Genomic DNA, 20,371 nt, shown 5'->3' with positions numbered 1-20,371 from the left:
AATGCATTTGCAGTGCATAGTTTATCCATAAAAAAAGAAATCGATTGCCCTTATATTTAAAATGTATACAATTAAATGGTTTTAAGTCAAGTTACTTTTTTATTTTTAATTTGTTAATAAAACTAAAGCTTAAAATCTTTTATCTAAGAAAAAAATACCTTCTTAGGGGAAAAAATCGATCCTTTTTTTTATTGTAAAAAGCCATCTGAACAACATGCATTCCAACGTTTTTATTTTGTCTTACGTCTTTGAGTGTGTAACGTTAGGTGACACCAGTATCGTGCGACGTTTAATTAGTAATGTGAATTTTATAAATAGATTTTGTACTTTGGAAGTAGTAGACTTTTCAAAATTATTTTCTGATGTACATTGTCCATTGTCTATTAGTGTGTATGCAACAAATGTAGACGGATGTGAGGTACCTGATTATATAGAAGAAAGTGCAGAAAGGATAAGAAAGTGGGACAGTGATAAATTGATAGAATTTCAGCAAAATATAAACCAAGGTAAAATAAAAGATCTTTTGTATAATTTGAAAAAACCAAGGGTTGATGTAAATGTTAATATACATGTTGAGAAACTATGTGAAATTTTTATAGAAAGTGCAAAAGCTAAATTTGGCATTTCTCATAGTAAAAACGGGATAACACGTCGGAAATCGTTTATGAATAAACCCTGGTTTAACCGAGAATGTAAATTTGCGAGACAAAATTATCGTAAATTTAGACGAAAATTTAAAAAAAATCGAACTACAGTAAATAGATCCAATTTGGCTGGATCTGAAAACATATACAAGAAAACTCTCGACAAAAATCATAGATTATACCGGCAAAATCTTTCAAATAAATCGAAAGAATTGAGAACCAAAAATTCTAGAGACTATTGGAAAGTACTTAACCAGGGAAAGCGTAAAAAACAACCGGATATCCCAATAGAGGAATTATTTGATTTCTTTAAGGATCTAAATGCTTCTCCGACGGATGATAATGGAGCTGATTTACCACCTCTCGATGAAGACCAGGTAAATCAACTTAATTATGATTTGAATTTGTATATAGAAAAAGGAGAAATTTTGAAATGTATTAAAAATTTGAAAAACGATAAGTCTGGTGGTGAAGATGCTGTTATAAATGAATACATAAAAGCAACTTCAAACCAGCTTTTCGATATTTATGAAACATTATTTAATTTGATATTTGATACCGGATTTGTACCAGAGAGTTGGTTAGTTGGTAATATCATACCAATATTCAAGAATAAAGGAGACCGAAATAATCCTAAAAATTTTCGGCCAATTACCATTGTCAGTTGTTTGGGTAAACTGTTTACGGCTGTTCTAACCGCGCGTTTGAACAAATATTCTGACGATTTCCTAATTTTACATGAAACACAATGTGGCTTTAGGCAAGGCTATAGCACTATGGATAATTTATTTATATTACATTCTTTGTTTGAACTTCTGAAGAAAAGAAAGAAAAAACTTTATTGTGCATTTATAGACTTTGAAAAGGCTTTTGACAAAATTTGGAGGGATGGACTTTGGCATAAACTATTGTTAAACAATGTAAATGGGAAAATGTTAAATGTGATTCAAAGTATGTACAAAAATATTAAATCAAATATTATTTTTAATAACAGCAAGTCTGATTATTTTCCGTGTAATAATGGGGTAAGGCAAGGGGAAAATATGTCCCCTTTTTTGTTTGTAGTTTTTTTAAATGACTTGGAAATTTTTTTTAAAACAAAAAACTGTAAGGGCCTTTTCACAGTTACAGAAGAATTAGAACATGAACTTGATGTATTTCTCAATATCATTTTATTACTATATGCTGATGATACTGTTTTGATGTCTGAAACACCACAAGATCTTCAAATACAGTTAGATTTTTTTAATGAATACTGTAACTATTGGAAATTAAAAGTAAATGTATCCAAAACTAAAATATTATGTTTTTCATATGGAAGATTACCGGACAATTTACACTTTGTTTTAGATGATCAAGAAATAGAAATTGTTCAAGAGTTTAGTTATTTGGGTATCTTATTGACAAAAACGGGAAATTATAAAAAGGCGATTAAATCACAAGTTGAAAAAGGGACAAAAGCAATGTATGAGATACTAAAAAGGGGGAAATTTCATAGCCTATCAGTTTCTTGTCAGTTAGATCTTTTTGATAGAGTAGTAAAACCTGTTCTTTTATATGGATCAGAAATATGGGGATTCAGCAACTGTGATATTGTCGAAAAGGTTCATCTAAAATTTTGTAAGTTGCTCCTAAATCTGAAATCTTCCACTCCAAACTGTATGATATACGGTGAGCTAGGGCGTTTTCCACTCTCTATTGATGTAAAATTAAGGATGATATCCTACTGGTCTAAATTAATCATGGGAAAGCAGTCAAAGTATTCATGTATTATTTATAAGCTACTGTACCACTTGTATTGTACTAAACACATAGATTTTAAATGGTTAATATGTGTTAAAAATATATTCGATGAATGTGGATTTTCTTATATCTGGAACACACAGCTCTTTTTAAATGATGTATGGTTGAAATATAATATCAAAGTAAGATTGTGTGATCAATTCAAACAAACATGGAACGAGACTATTCAAAACTGTTCCAAAGCCTTGAATTATCGTATTTTTAAGAATTTATTGTGTTTTGAAGAATATTTTAATATTTTAGACGAAAAAGATTTTTTGACATTATGTAAATTTAGAATATGTAACCATAAACTTCCAGTCGAACTTGGAAGATGGTACAATATAGAAAGGGAAAAAAGAAAGTGTAATTTATGTAAGCTAGATATTGGAGATGAATTTCATTACATTATTAATTGTTCACATTTTACAGAAGAGAGAAATAAATTTATAAATCGAAATTTTAGTATAAGGCCAAATATTATAGTATTTACTGAAACTATGTCGTCTACAAATAGGACAGATCTCATTAATTTATGTAAGTTTATACGAATTATAAACAAGCAAGTGTGTCCTCCTGAATAAGTTCTTTTTGTCTTTGTTGTTGTTGTTGTATATATTGTATATTTATGTTTATGTAGTTAATATATTGTATTATACATGCATGTCTTCTCTGTACCTATGTATTTGGTGATGAGAATAAAAGATATATATATATATATATATATATATATAGAAAAGAAATTTCAAGACATTTAGTGAAAAAAATAGAGCGTACTTTTTTTTTCATGTCTATGCTGTTACCAACCATTTTGATTAATTACACTAACAGTATGGTTGTCAAAAGTGCAATAACGTGTTGGAAACCATATTCAAAATAGAAAACCATAATCACTTCACCAAAGGGAGTAGTTATTTCACAACAGCAATCAAAAACGAAGAAATTTGTCTATCCTGTTATGTCTATCTTGTTACTATGGTTGCTATGGTTACAGTAACAGGATAGACAATTATAGACAAAAACGTCGTTAAATATTTTATCTTAACATGTAGGTGGAAAACGAATGAACTATTTCATTGTTTGAACTCATCTTAAGGTTATAACGTCTTAATCTTCCCAATTAAGCATTTGCAGGTGCAATACTGATATCGGTAACAGGACAGACAAAAGGGTAACAGGATAGACTTTTATATAGTGATATATCAGAAACATACGTTCCTGTTACCAACGAAATAAAGATAAAAGTAAATTAACTTATGAGGGATTTACTTGATGTTGGGTTTATTTGAAAGGGTGAAAAAAGGCCGAACAATATAAATTGCTATCTTAGACTTGCATTACAGGTGGTTATTTTATACAACCTTTGAAAACCAATTTTAGAGCCATTTTTCAGTACAACCTAGAAAATTGGCAAATAATCTATTATTTTACAGAATGAATATATATAGAAGTTTATTCTCTTGAATACCATCTAATTGGTAACGCAAAACAAGCTTAACATTTGATCTAAATCTTTTCTTAAAAACCCAAAATTTCTTTTGAAAATGGTAACAGGATAGACAAAATATTGTACCACCGATCAAAAAATGTTTCAAGATATTCTTGTGTGACATTATTAAGATCGCATCTTTTAATATGTTGTTCTTAAAGTACTGTTTGTTTTGATTTGCTTATGTAGAGGGTTGTTTGAATAAGTAACTTTTAATAAATTTTTCAATTTCAAAATTCGACATTTTTTGAAAATGACCCGTCTTTTGTGTTTGTGCCTAATATCAATCTTACAAGATACACCCTATACAGTTGCTTGGTTTGTGTTCGTTCTTAGTGTGTGGTGTTATACAACTATCACTGGTTAGGGTAGGGTAGTGTTCAATACATGCAAATATGTTTTTACCCCCCCCCCCCCTAAAAAAATAATAGAAAAGAACTTCTCTGAACTGGTAAATTTTATCAGCATTTAATATTGTTTGTCGAGCAAGGTTATATGATCATTAATATGTAAAATATACAATAGATGTGAATGTTTACATGGTAATATTTTGAATCGTTGTAAAAATGTGAAGTCTTGTGTGATAGAGATAGATGTAAATACTTGTTTATTTGTCTAGAAAAAATAGGCGTAGATATGGATGGGAGTAATCATTTCTGTATTCAGTATTTATTCCCGTTCATTATTCTTCATCTTTAAATATAATGGCTTTTTCTCTAATTACTTGATAACTGTATTCCGGACGTTCTTATTTTCTGTTAAATAATATATTTTATCCAATTCTTTATATTTTAACAGCCATTTATTCTGTTTTCTCCTACTTCACCTCACTATTCTCTATTCTGTAAATACCAACTACATCCTCATATAGGAAAATATAGCAGGTCACTACTTAAAAGATAGGTCTGAATGAATGTATTGTTTTAACACCAAGCGGTAAATATTACATGTATATCAGGACACAAAGATATGATTGATTGAATTTGATATCCGCTGTGTTCTTTACACACTATACCTGCGTTTTAGCGTGCTCATTTACATGTTTACTGTCAGAAACATACATTCAAACCGATTATCGTTTGTACTTTCTCCTACATGTCGCGTGCTGAGCGAAGAAATATCGGGGGAATGGTTTCCACTTCTCTCTCCCCTCGTTCTGTTCAAATAGCCAGTTCTACAGTTTTCCTACATCTGATTTCGTTTTCGAACGGGGACTCTTTGATATGAAAAGATCAATTGCCATCTACCACTGAGGATTTCCGGATAATGACACACTAGAAGTTCCGAAAGGGGTGCGAAACGGGGTATATATAAATATGCGACACAGGTTAAGTTATACTGTATTCGTCACAGGATATATATATACAAAATGTCTGTATTTAGTACTATTGGCTACATGTATATAATACTTGCATTAACTCGTCTGAGTATTTTCATACTATTACTTTCCGTAAAGGCACTGTTAATTTATTAGTAACGAAAGACATAAGGCCTTTTATAACTGACTATGCAGAATGGTGACCTATACTTTATGTGTCATTTGGTCTCTTGTGGAGAGTTGTCTCCTTTGGCAATCATACCACATCTTCTTGTTTATATAAAAGGTCAATGTGGTCAGTTTTTATCATTTACACTTCCCGCATGTGGCAAGGAACAAATATTATTGACCACCGTAGTACTTCAGTCATACTTATGAATGATCATCACTTTGAAAGCTCATGCTTCGTTCACACGTACGTTTAATTCGAATCGAATGCGAATCGAATTCTCTAAACACGTTCACACACTCTTCTTTTTTTTAATTCGAATTTATTCGAATTTACTAATTCGAATTATCCAATTCGCATTAGAAATACGTGTGTTAATACGAATTAAAAGTAGACGTCGTTTGGACAGTTATGCGAATTTGACACGCATTGTAATTCGAATTAGAATTGACGTTAGGACGTTACACGTTTCGAATTCGAATTAAACTAATTCGAATTAGTATATGCGAATCGAATTTGAATTACGTGTGAACTCAGCATTAATTTGCAAAAAATTAGTGTAAAAAAGTACGGAATTAAAAACGGTAGGGTTGAGATCTCAACAAAACAGTTACACCCCGCCACTTATCATTGTACCTGCCTTAAGGCAGTCACCTCTTCGGTGGTGGTCCTAAGTCATATCTAAATATATATTTACAACAAACTTGGTACGAACTCTAGCTTGACATATTGTATAAATACCTGACGTGTCTAAAGATCAATACTGTATATTGTAGATGTCATTATGTTCATTTTGTCGTTGGTCTGCTGTCTGAAAGACATATACCCACGTTATAAACTTATATCTCAATTTATTCATAGATATTTATAAGAAGATGTGGTATGAGTGCAAACGAGACCACTCTACATCCAAGTCACAATTTGTAAAGAAAAAAAAATATAGGTCAAAGTACGTCTCCAACACGGAGCCTTGGCTCACGCCGAACAGCAAACTATAATAGGCTCCAACCGTTACTAGTCTAAAACCACTCAAATGGGAAAATCAACAGTCTAATCAACTAGACTATAAAAATGAGAAACGAGAAACACTTATGAACCAACAAACGACTACTACTGAACAAATTATTTTGTACAAATACGGTAAATTAAATGAAAAGGTTTGTTAAAAGATTATTTTTAGTTTTGTTTAGGTAATTTATTTTTGTTTTCTTCTTTTTTCCCGGATGTGAGGAATTTGAGAGTTACTTTTATGTTGATATCCATAAGTAATATTATGTTTTGCATTCGTTTTATTGTGATTTCAAATTGTTATATTTGAAAACAATTTTATTCTATATGGCTATAAATGTACAACAATGATGCAATATAAAAAAATCTGTTTTGTGTTTTTATTGCCAACAGTAATTTCCACATAAGATATTGAAACATAATTTTATTTCATGTTTATTTAATCATAACTATTCGTATGTACACAAAAGAAAACACTTATCTGCTTAAAAAAATTAATTAATTGATTGTAAAATCAAAGTTGAGTACTCCAGACTTTTTGTTGTCATTAAAGAGTTGAGTCTAAACCTTTACTCGCTATACGATCTACTTAACTCTAAAAACAACTTTCTAATATAAGTATATATGGTAATATTTCTAACAATATCATAAACTGATTTGTATCTTAAAAAAAACCAGAAAGAACCTGAAAATTCTCAAAAAAATGGCACATAATCCCGCTTTCCAAGGTTAGTTCCAAGTACAATCCATTTACATCAATATTAAATAATTTTATTTCCTGAACTTGTTCATTTTCTAAATTAATATAGTTTCGTTTTGCAAATATCAATCTTGTAAGCAGTTTTGGTTGAATCATTGCACGCTAAATTATATGCCAAAAAAATATTGGGTGAATATAAATCAAATTTAATTTAATGATTTACAAAAAAAAAATGTATTGTTGAATCATTGCACACTGAAGTTTATGCAAAACTGAATAAATTAGGTAACAAAATTCAAATCGCTGATTTACAGAAAAATATCAAATATATTGAAACATTAATTAATTAACTGAATATTGTAATTTGTTATCGGTTACACATCAGCTATTATAAATTAATTACAATTTCTTTTTTCTTTGGTGTTTCAGATGAATTTTACACTTGTTGTTATGATGAAGAAGAATCACAGTTAATGGTTTTGAAAGATAAGCAAGCTTTGTGTGAAGATTTAAAGTATATTCTGTCCGTACCTGATCTATGCGATATTACGTTCCTTGTTGGTCCCGAGCAATATCCAATCCACGGACTGAGAGCAATACTAACATCCAGAAGCAGGTAACAGAACGTTTATTATAGTAGATAATGCATCATAATTCTTTCATGTTAAATTTTTAACAAACAAAAAAATATTAGAACCATTTGATAAGTTTTCTGTGTTTTAGTATAGTAAATGGCAAATGTTACAGAGTCTGGCATTATCACGATACAAACAAACTGGCAAAAAAATAATTTGACTTTTTAGCAAATTTTCATTTATTAACATTTGAATTTTGTTCCATTGCAGACTGTTTTATATGATGATTCTTGCTAAAGAAAAGGAAATCAAAATACAAGCTTCACAGAAGAAAATAGGATTTTTGAAGAAATTGAAAGAAATTCGTAAACTGCTGACCTCTAAACCGTCATACCAAACTTCAGAATCATCCATTTCCAGAAAGTTGACAATAGTTCTAGAAGAATTTAAACCAAGTGTATTTGAGAGACTGGTACGTTATATTCACTGTGGCATGGTATCAGTCGACGTCTTGTCTGTTGTTGGTAAGATATATTTTTTTCCTTTCATTTTTTTTTCATTTTTTATGTGTTTCTGTTTTCTTTTACTTGTTTTCCTTCTTTAATTAAAATTTCGCGTTTTTATATGCTAGTATTATAATATGATTTGTTTTTATGCCAGGGGAGACTTTTCCAAACCTGCACACTTTTTTTATTTTTGAAATTTTATTTGTTTATAGGACTATTGAACGCTGCCGAAAAGTTTGAGTTGGAATGTCTGAAGAATGCATGCTGGGAGTTTGCTGTTAGCTGTATCCGGCCTGATCTTGTTCACGATCTTATTGCCTCAGCGAATGAGTACTCCAATTGTAAATTGACAAATGATCTTTTCAAAGAGGTAAACTAGAAAAAAGATAATTTATTGATAATCATTTAAATTCTGTTAGTCTATCTTTTAGTGATTTATTGATTAACGTCCAGTGGCAAATATTTCATTCATGTTCGGACAATTCTCTCTGTGAATGGTATTATTGTTTTAAAATGTATGTGCTATTTATAAATAACTATCCTAAATTTGACCAAAAAATAGACTTTCCAAACTCCGATCATACGATTTTTTTAAGACTAGGCTTTTTTTTTTTTAAATTTGCTCTCAAAAGTAAATAATCAACCTATATAATTTGTTATATGACTATAGTTGTTTTTTTTTTTTTTTTTTTTTTTAAACCAGGGAAATGTATTCAATTGTGTTTTATCTTTTTATTCCAGATTCAAGAAATATCACTGAATCACCCAGAGTTGCTATTCTGTACACCAAGATCACGATCAAACAGCTTCCGGGACGGCAGTGACTGCAGATCGAAAAGTATAACCACAAATGGCCTGTTAATGAGATCTGTGCTGTAAATCTAAGACAATGTATTTTTTAATTGTATATAATTAATTGATATTGTTATATGGTGAATCATATAATGGTTGATAAGTGCTAAATTTATAACAATAAACTTTTTGAACTAGTTCATTTGTAGTCTCGTTTTATTTTTCTAGCATTCTCTTAGTCAGGCGATTATAAATACGGTATGGGGTTTTCACATTGTTGAAGTCCGTGTGGTGACCTATAATTGCTTCTATACCCTTGACTTGGTGGATAGTTCTTTTATTGGCAATCATACCACATACGCTTATTTCTTAATTAGATTTGAAACACAACGGTGACAACCATGCGTTTAAACATTAAACACAACCAAGTAATTAAACACAACAATGCCGTTTGATCCATATGGGAAAAAATCAGCAATTCATTTAAACATGTTAGACGAGCAAGGTTATATTTAAAGTATAATGTAACAAATAAAATAGATTTGATGTTGTTTCAAAGAATGTATAATGGTGATACATACTTAAGAACTTGTATTTTGATATATTATTACGACACTTAGTCTGCCTAAATATTGAATACTTCTGTAGCATGAAACAAATGTTAGATACTTTCTTTTCTGAATACTGCAATATCTAGATTTTTCAAGTTGATATAGACAAAACAAAATTTGGTTGATTTCCAAAAAGGTGTTCATAGAATATTAGTATATGGAAATGGAAATGACCTCAATGTCTCTAAATCATATAAATTATTTCAGGGTTTTGTTTATTTTCAAAATGTACATTTGCTCACGGATATGTATAACTTTTCGGATTATATATCCTCTTTTCTACGATTGTGACACCATCAAATAGACTTATCCCCGAATATTAACTTGCAACGAGGTACATGATGGGGGACAATAGTGGTTCATAAACTTCTTTTGCTTGTCCTTTCGAAACTCTTGAGATATGAAAATAAATGAACCTTTGAGAGCACGCCCACATACCCAACGCCCCAACATTGTTACTGGTCAGATAAAATTTACTAGATTCCTAAGTTCATAGCCTCATAACTCTACAAAAGTCAACTGATGATTTATTTTTTCGAATGTTTTTCGAGGTCAGATCTAATCTTACATGGTATGCCATACATTGTCTTAAGTGCTACACCTATGTCTAAAATACCAAAACCCTACTTCAAAGATAAAATGTTATGTACCGGAAACGAACATCTCAACTTTTATCTTTGCAAATATTTTTCTTTCATGTAATTGGAACTTGAGTTATACATAACACTTTTTTAAGTTTGATTTACCTTACTTGTTCGAGGGAATGGTTGGGATTTACTGAATAGAGAATACAAGATATATTCAGTGTCAAATATTACATACATATCAGGAAAAAAAAGATGTTAATATTATTTAATAATGATCCCAGCTGCGTACTTCACAGACTTGTACATATGGACTGAATGTACATGTACACATCATCCTTGCATGTACTTTAAGTGGCCTCTTTGACTTTTTTCATTCGAGCGTCGTTGGTAAGTCTTTTTTAAGACGCGCGCGCCTGGTAAAACAAGACTTTAATCCTGATACAAATGTATCTAATTTATTCACAAGGTAATAGTATAAAGGAATGCTTGACTTTTGTACATAACATTATGTCAGCACAAAATAAAAATATTTCTAAAAAATATATAAATCAAAGAATAACATTTTCATTATAAAAACGAGTTAATACATACTGTATAAATAACTCCAGCAAAACAATTATTAACAGTCGCTGACGTGAGGTTTTGTTTTACAAGCGTATGGTTATGTTACAGAAAATGCTAAAAGCTCAAGTTCGAAAATATCACCACTGGAACGCAAGGTATCATGCATCTGCTTTACCTATTTCAGTTTTACAATTTCTTTTAAACTAATAGAATATAAACAATCCGATATGGGACAACACAATCCATGAACATGACGACTATCCATGAAGATAAACATGAACAATTATATTTCTGTACAAATCTGAGAGCACACAGGTTTATATTTGAAAAGTAAACTTGTTGAGGAACTCCTCCAGGTAGAAAACAAGAAATCGCGCACTTAAAAGTAGATATGATATTAGCACAGATTTAACTGGAAGCAAAAACGCAAATGGCACAGAAATCTATTCATCTCTTATATTGAAAGAGCAATAGATAGTTTTCATGAATAAAAAAATTGGCTTTCAAGTAATTACTTTCTGTAAAAATCCAACCATTGTTAAAAACACTTTTAAGTGACTCTTTAAAATGTAACGGCACTCGACTTGATCATATATTTAAAAAAACTCATGGTTGTTGACGCCTCTGCCATCCTGTAACACGTGTTATATGATGTCCGTTTGAATTTTTATTTCTAAATGTTTCCTCTTGCATTCCGGACATATAAGAATATCACAGTCAGTGCATCTAAATTGAATAATCTTCTTAGTACAAAGAAAACAAGCATTGGTTTGTTCTGATCGTATAAAATTTGCTGTCGACATTTTAAAATGAAAGTTTAATCTTCCATTACAAATTATAAACATTTATGCACCATTTATGTTCAATTGATTTAAATTAAAAGGTGTTAAAATAAAAGTTTGAAACAAAGAGGGTATATTAAATAACAAACCTACTGCCACGTAAAATGTAACACGTTTGAAATTTCAGTTGATAACTCGCTTTTTTAAATGTTGGAAACAATCTTCATACTAAATTAGATTACTTTTTATTCTTGTATTTATCAAGCAGTCACAGTTGAGTTATCTGCACAGAAAACAGTCAACATCAAGCAAACAAGCACAAAGAAGGAGAAATAAGAAATGATAAAGTTTAAGACGTCTTTACACTTAAACCATTGGATTTGTACTGATTGATATTTTAGTCTGCGTAACATCATTTATTTATAAGTTGTAATTGGATTTAAACTAGCTTGTAGTAATTGCAATTAATTGAATTGCAGGCGCGTAGCTACGTTTACGTCAAAACGCCCGGGCGTACACATGAATTTTGATAAATGTTTTTTTATCTCCATTAAAAAGATCTGGTTTAAAGCACATCAGTGTTGTAGATCAATCTTCAATAGCTTGTAATTGCTTATAAAAGTGACGAAATCTACTTCCGATCAAATAGTACCGTATTATATATTTGTTTATTTTCTTTCGGTCAAAGTCTGAATCTCCTGGTAATTCTTCTTACTTTCCATTTGTTCAAAGAAATTCATTATCAGCTGAGATTCGATATGTGCTTTGAATTTTAGCCGAGCCTGCGACATTTATGACGCGAAAAAAAGAAATAGCGAACCTAGATTTCTTCAGCGGCGTCAACATTTAGGTTCAATATGTGCTTATTTTAATATCAATAATTTTGTCAAACCTTCATGAAGTTTTACGAAAGTTGAACAGAAGCTTTTTATTCTTAATAGAGTATCAAAAGCATAATGATGAATTTATATTTTTAATTCTACCGTATTTTACTGATAAAGGGAATTATTTTTTGCAGTTAAAGAGAAGATACAGTCTGTGGTTAAAGTGTGTTACACTGCAATTACTTTGTCAAACCTTCATCGAATTTTATGAAACTTTGACAGAAGCTTTTTTGTGATTAATGTCTGAACTTTTAGCATTTTAACAGACGGTCTGTGGTTAATATTGTTTTTTGAAAACTTCAGATATTGTATTGAAACTTTGGCAGAAGTTAATTTTCCAGATCAAACAAAAAAAAAAAAAAAAAACATCTTAAGAAATTTAATGTTTGATTATTCTAAATCTTGTAATGTAATGGACTGATTGATGGATTCAATTTTTGAAGGGGTAATCTCAGACGAGAATCACGGTAATCCACGGACCCCTTTACGATTTTTTCATAATGTACCTAAAAATCTATGCAAATTTATCATTTCATATCCATTTGCACAAATACAGGGGTTTTAGTCAAGTAATTGCTTTAGCCCACGGTTCCTTTAAAACATATTTTAAAGTAACTGGTCTGGATATTTTCTCTAACATCAATGACCATCAGATTCCAAATCAACAAAATGGGTTCATTAACATAAAAGATTAAAACAATAGTCTCTAAAGTATGTTCAACTTGCTACATGCAGTTCGTTTTAATGATAGAAATGGGACCCCCTTTCCTCCTACCCACTACTATGAATAGGTTTTATAACCTAGATCCGATTGGAGCTCTCAAACTCCTCGCCGAGGTTGGGGCGTACACTTAAAAATAGCCTAGCTACGCCACTGAATTGTGTCTTCAATCTGTGTCCATGTTGTGTCGATCATCTTGTGACTTCGACATGTGGCACATGTTGAGCAAGATCTGCTTACCCTTCCGGAGCACCTGAGACAAACTACCCCATTTTTGGTGGGGTTCGTGTTGCTAAGTCTTTAATTTTCTATGATGTGTCTTGTGTACTATTATTTGTCTGTTATAATTTTTCTTTTTTAGCCATGGCATTGTCAGTTTATTTTCGATCTATAAGTTTGACTGTCCCTCTGGTATCTTTCGCCTCTCTCTTGTATATCAAATGAGTCAAGTCATTTCTAAAAGATTTTCGCTGGTTGTTCTAATGTTCTGTTGTAACACCACAGTCAGTCTTACGATAAGGTAGAATAACATGCTTACAAAGAATAAAATGAAATTGGAAACGGGTAATGTGAGAGAAAAAAACAACGTCAAAATAGCAGGAACATGTGATTCAGTGGATGTCGTTGCCTTATTTCTGTTTCTCATACTTGTCGGGACTTGTAATAGCTGACTCAGTGGTTTTGATATTTCCAATTTTGAAGGCTGTATGTTGGCCAATAGCTGCTTATATAAAAAGTATCTGATTGTGTTCTCTTTTGAAAAGCTATCAGTGCACTTAAATTGTTGAATTTCACAGTTGACATCAGAGTAGGTGAAACAAAATAACATCAGCACGTTCGATCTCATCATCTTTTTAATGATATTTCAGTATTTTAGCAATGTTAATCTTACACGTTATTAAGTTTTGTCTCCCAGATGAATTGTTTTAATTATTTTGGTAATATTAGCAATAATGTCAAGGCCCTTTTTTATTTCTGTTACCAAACAAATTATCCCTTCTTCAACAGTTTTTCGCGTATCATCTTCTTTTTCATCTTTTGTCGGGATATTTTTCTCTTCTTTATTAGGGGAACTTTTTTTCTCTTCTTTAATAGTTGAACTTTTCTTTTCTTCGTCATAAGTATTATCAACAAGTAAACAGACATTTTCCTCTTTTCTTATCAAATTACAAATTTTTATATAATCTCGATTCCCACTTAAAGTTATATTCTTCATTGAAATATGCAAATCAGATTTCAGTTCGGATTTAGACGAATTTAAACACTGTAGGAAATCAACCCCTTTTTTCACCATGGTTAGTATTCTGGCGTCCATGTCATCTGTTCTCTCAACGTTTTTGATAATGTTTTCAATGACGTCATACCTACCTTGATACGATGCGAAGTCTAATGCATTGTGGTCGTAATTATTTTCTAGAAGCATCACCACAATATTGTTTTCACAGAAAAACTTGATGTATGGAAGGAAAGTCTTTGATTCAGAAATTCGAGTGACAAGATAATGAAAAACCGTGTTTCCGAATTTGTCAACTTGACGACAAAATAAGTTAAATAACTTTTCTAGTTTTTCGAATATTGAAAATGTGTTTCCATCTTTTGTTAGACCATCCAAAAGATTAATCATATGGTCTGATGTGAAATGTTCATTACTTTTTTCCACAGCGTCAATGAACAAATCTGCAGTTTCAACATTTCTGTGAACGACCACAGACTTGAATATGTATTTTCCGACAGACCTAGCATCCGAATGGCTTTGCATTCTGTTAACCAGAGCTGGTGCAAGTGCGCATGCTTCAACTGGTACATGGCAATCTTTGGTAAAAGTGCCTTTCTGCACACCATAATCCAACAAAATATCAAGACTACAATGCTGAACAAAGCATTCACAGCTTTCGTCTCCAAAAAGGCATATAACTGCCTTCGCAACATTAATGCTGCATGGTGTAAACTTATCATAAACCTGATCCAGATACTTTGGTACCAACTCCGTCAGGCACGTTTCCGTGGAAACAGTTTCAGAAGGAAAAATACTTTTATATATGCTATTATACATGTTAGTTAAAATTTCCAAATTGATATCCTTTTCTGCTGCAGATCCGTGTAATACAATATATACAAGGACAGAGTATAGCATACCAGTTTTAGCATCTTCATTACCATGTTGTCGCAGTTGCTTTACTTCACCAAACAGTTTTAAATATTTGTCATCGTCTTCATCAAGAACGTTTGACTGATCAACTACAATTCAAAACAAAACAAATGTTATTATGTAACGTTTCCAAGGATAATTATTTTTATTTAAAAAGAGAAAAGATATCAAACGGGTTATAAAAAACAAAAAGTCGAAGGAAATCAGACAACACCCTAACCATTAAAAAAACGAGGAAAAGATGAATAAATCGATGCTTCAAACATTCAATAATAAATCCAGGTGATCCAGGCATAAGCAACTATTCCAGTCATAATTACGTTCGATAACGCTGCATGTTACTGGTTTAATTAGGAGTATGTAAACATTACTGGTTACTTATGTGATGATGTAAACTCTAACCTAGGAAGAATCATAAATGATGTAAATAGCACATAATTTTAAACAATTGTTTTTAAAATTCACAGTTTTACCTGTATATAAGGTTTTTAAACTTGAGCACCACACCACACTGTAAATATCTGGAAATATTTTAAACCATATATCCCCAAGTGGGATTGCTCCGATATATAACGGAGGAAACTACATTTTTTTTGTACCTGAACAGAAACAGAAAGATGACTTAGAAAATTGGAAAAATAAAGATATTTTTCCTTAGTTAACATCCATTCGAGGTTTTGTTTTATCCATATAAAATAATATCATAAAATAATTCCGTTAAGAATCAGGCAATACTAATCTGCATAGGTCTTGTCAAAACTTACATTGTGATTACGTGCCATGTTTGTTTTCTTTCATCACGTTAATGACTTAATATCTCCTTAATCTAGCTATGTCCTTGTGTATTATTAGAGTGACAATAACGTGTCATATTTAATTGCAATATTATAAAAAAAACAGTGAATTTAAATTGGTTTTTTTGCATGGGTAAAATTAGTGTCGAACATAGTCTACGTTTGAAAATTATTTGGTCGCCATTTTTTACGTAACTTCGAAATTTTATCAAAACAAACAGCATGTAACCACTTTATCAAAAAGAAACAATGTTTTTGCTTTAAGGTAAGACAATGACTGAAAACGCGAGCATCCAACCTTTTTTTTCATTTTTAACGTAAAAATCTTACAAAATATATTTACACAAGTCGGCCTACGCTGTCAATGTAAACCGTGCATGGTTGATGCATATAAATCTTTATTTTGAGTGCGAGTTTCTAATGAATAAATTAAAGTAAAGGTGAAATAAGAAATTTCTTGAAAACAATAAGACACACTTTAATAAATATTTCAAATATTACTTTTTAATTAATAACTAAATATTAAATACATGTCGTATCGTTGTTTACTTCCGACAGCGGCCGCCATTTTCAAAATTTTGCTTACGAATGCCAAAATGTGACCTTTTCAATCAAATTTTGAAGCAAAAAAGTTTGGTACCTAAACTGATTTGGTTTTCTAATTCTTTAAAATGAATGTGTTGTTGATCTTTTTAGGGCTTGAAAGGATACTATTAACAATAACTAAGTTGAGAAAATTGATAATATAAGAAGGTCCCATTACAATTTTTCGAGTTTTAACGAAGAAGTCGGCAACGGAGGCTGTGTGGTTACATCACCTCAGTTCAGAAAACGATTTCTTGCTTCAAATTATGTTTAAAAATTGAGATGATGTAGAAGGTAAAATACACAATGCAAATACTGATCGTTTAATCTATGTAGCCCGTTCATTTTCATTGATAATTAATCGGCCATTAATGATATATAACTGAATTGTTAAAGTCACGTGATGACCGCTATAGTTGGATATGGGACTTAACACTTTCTTCTCCACTAGTGTCATCCGTCATGTATATGATTTTAAGAAGTGAAAAAACATTGATTCGCATTTGTTGATGTCACAATCAAGGAAAGAAGAAAGGTCAGTGGGTATCACAAATTAAACATATCCTCAAACAGTCAACCAAATTATGATATCGTCCTTAATACCTAAAGACTGAGCAACACGAAACCCATTAAACAACATTATGTCGTAATCACGACGTAACCCAAATTTTTCAGAGTGATTCTAACCGTCTTCCGTAGGTTTACCCAATGGTAAAAAGACAAGGTGGCAGTACAGATGTCACATTGCCATCGTCATAAAATGTTAATTAACCTCATACCTGTTTTAAATTCTGTTTCTTCCACAGGTAATTTTCCAACAATACCATGATTTTCAGTTGACCGTTGATTTCCTATAGCATCTAAAATTCTTGATTCCATGCTTTCTATTCTTTCATCACGGACTACATTTTGGAACTGTATTGCTTGAAGAATGTCAAGAATCTTTGAAGTACTCTGTAAAGATTTTACAATCCCATAGATAATTTTACGATGTGACGCATATTTTTTTTTAAATCTACAAGCTATTCGGCAATAGAATTAACAAATATAAAAAAACATTCAGAAAATACACATCAGTTTATGAGGTCCGAGCTAAAACCCACGCTGAAACCAAACGCCTTATTTGTAACATCTTAAATATATGAATTATTAAGAGCGGTGCAAATTTCAATTTGCCCACGCCATGTACGCCCAAAAACGGAAAAAATGAAAAAAAGACATCAGCTTCTTTCAGTGTTATGTATAAAAGCTCATGGCGTTCATACATGTATAACACATTTATAGTTCACTGGGGGAAATCGTCATAGGAATGATGACTTTCTTTCTTTCTTGATATGAAATTTCTCCACTCTCTGGACCACCATAAATACAACCTTATACATGTAGCACTAAGCAACGGAGTTAAAATGTACATATGCGGGTCAATATATAATGATACGCACTACACAACAAATCAGATATATGGGATATACATTTCCTATTGCATTCGGTATTCCAGAGCTTGCAGCTGCTACTCCGAACTTGTTAAACGTCACCAGTGTCTGCGCAGAAAGTTGATGAACCAGGGTTATGTCAAAGAACGTCTCGTCCTTTTTCTAAAACAAAAGGTTCATCGGAAGATACCAATACCTTGTTGATGAATATTCCGTATCAACTTCACAAATCATATACGACGGTCTTGAAGTATAGAATCTAGGAACTGAGCTTGTTTATCACCTTACGTGTTATAGTGTTCTTTTGTTTGTCTTTGTAAATTGCTGCTTTTACTGTTTAGTTTATTTGCGGTGGTGTCCATTTGACGTTGCTCGGTACTTATACATCCCGTCATTATGTTATTCATGTTATTGTGCTATCATTGTAAATTTTTGTATTTTTGTCTTTCGTTTTTGTCAATGTGCTTTGTCAATATGAGTTTTTGTTTTTCTTTGTTGACTTATTTGTTTGATGTTATAGTGATTGAGATTATAAGACAACGTTGACTGCTGTACCCCTTATTTTTGACATTTTTACCTATTATTATATGTGTTAGTTTTGTTCACACATTGTTGTCAATATAATGGGAATTTATGCCACTGTCATACAAGTGAGAGGTTTAGCTAGCAATACAACCAGGTTCAATCCACCATTTTCAACATAAGAAAATAACTGCATCAAGTTAGGCATATGACAGATGTTATTCATTCGTTTTATGTGTTTCAGCTGTTGATTTTGCCATTTGATTAGGGACTTTCGTTTTGAATTTTCCTCGGAGCTCGGTATTTTTGTTATTTTACTTTTAAGTCCATAACAGCAACATTCTACGACCTAAAGCATGAATTAAAATTTTGTGAACTTTGAATTATGTTCAGAGTACAAGTGCAATTTACTTATTATGTTCAATGTGTTAAAGCTCACCTCATCATGGTTAAGTTTCCATTGACACATTACTAGTAATGAATCGGTGTACTCGACTGGTAATAATGTTCTTTCCTTCAGTAATCTTATTTTTTCCTGTACTTCTTGAGAATATTCTTGGCTAATACACATAGTCAAATATATAGTTGCACTCGTTATCTTTCCCCACATATTATTAAAAATGCTGTCATCAATGTCATTATCATGTGAAAAATGAGAGATTTCGTTTCTGATTGTTCGTATGTCTGTGAAAGATTGTTCTTCTTGTGGGGTCAATGTGAAACAGTTGTTTAATAGAGTAATTCCCAATGTCAGGTCGATATCTGACGGTTTAGTTTTAGGAGTTGCCACAAATTTACAATGACATCTTTGTGCACGTTGTTGACAAAGGTTTCCATTTCCGACAAAAAGCTTGTCAAACTGTGCTTTTCGAATGATTTGTTGTCTAGGCAGGTTGACGCATGTACAACAACCACTTCTACGAATATCATGCAGATGGTAGAGCAAGGCTTTATTTTTCTCTAGGAATGTCTCGAAGTCATCCGGCAGATATTTACTTTCCAAGAATGTTCTAACAACATTCACTGCAATATCAGACAGTAGAAGGAACTGGCGAAGGAAATTCTTGAACATATCTAACCTTTAAATAAATAATTGCTTAAAAGTGAATGATATTAAAACACATGTAACTAAATTTGAAAAAAATATTAGAGTGAATTGTGCTTAAAAGATGGAAAATATACCAAGGGTGCATTAATCAATATCAATAAATAAAATTCACAGAAAACTTAAGATTAAGTGACAGCAACTGCATCAAAATCTGGTCGAGAACACATGCGCTCCGGAAGGGTTAACCATTCGTGCCTCACTAGTGACCCCGCCGAGTTTTTCTTTTTTAAATAAGTGCACGAAACTCATATTGCTCTAATAAGACTTCTCATAATAGAGAAACTGTCAATGTTTCTTACGTTACCCGAAGACCCTTGGTCATGTTAATTCTCTGATTTGGAGTTTATATCTCCAAGTAGAAACGATGTTCCAGAACTTGAATTTCCTATCATGATTTCTTTGATGGATGTTTGCTGCTTACAAAGTAGATATTTAACCTAGAGTTCTCAGTGTTAAAGTTGAAATCATTCTTTCGAAAGTTTAAATGATGCCCTCACGAGTTTGTTGACCGATATGGAATATCTGTTTCATAGATGATATGTTCAATTTGTCGTAACCACAATCCCGTCCTTGTTCCTCAAATATGACATCCTTATCACTGGGTTTGTACTTACGCTAGCAACATAACGATTTGCAACATGTGGAGCA

The 20,371-nt window shown here is 31.6% G+C and overlaps 1 protein-coding gene across 1 annotated transcript; it reads left to right on the top strand.

Moving 5' to 3' along the window:
• Positions 1-7,082: 7,082 nt before the first annotated feature.
• LOC143074582 (serine-enriched protein-like) lies at positions 7,083-9,098 on the top strand. Its single transcript, XM_076249975.1, has 5 exons — positions 7,083-7,138; positions 7,540-7,726; positions 7,956-8,209; positions 8,404-8,561; positions 8,933-9,098. Exons 1-5 carry the CDS (start codon positions 7,114-7,116, stop codon positions 9,068-9,070), a joined length of 762 nt encoding a protein of 253 aa, XP_076106090.1. The 5' UTR covers positions 7,083-7,113; the 3' UTR covers positions 9,071-9,098.
• The last annotated feature ends 11,273 nt before the right edge of the window (positions 9,099-20,371 follow it).

This window comes from Mytilus galloprovincialis, chromosome 5 (assembly GCF_965363235.1).
Source record: "Mytilus galloprovincialis chromosome 5, xbMytGall1.hap1.1, whole genome shotgun sequence".
Lineage (NCBI taxonomy): Eukaryota > Metazoa > Mollusca > Bivalvia > Mytilida > Mytilidae > Mytilus > Mytilus galloprovincialis.
Note: the sequence above shows the minus strand (reverse complement) of the source record. Positions and strands in the feature narration are given on the sequence as shown.

Bases quoted from the DNA above. Each gene is read 5' to 3' on its own strand.
- LOC143074582 (XM_076249975.1), top strand. From the start codon at position 7,114: ATGGCACATAATCCCGCTTTCCAAG. The intron at 7,139-7,539 runs GTTAGTTCCAAG...TTGGTGTTTCAG, and splicing joins ACATAATCCCGCTTTCCAAG to ATGAATTTTACACTTGTTGT. The intron at 8,562-8,932 runs GTAAACTAGAAA...TTTTTATTCCAG, and splicing joins CAAATGATCTTTTCAAAGAG to ATTCAAGAAATATCACTGAA.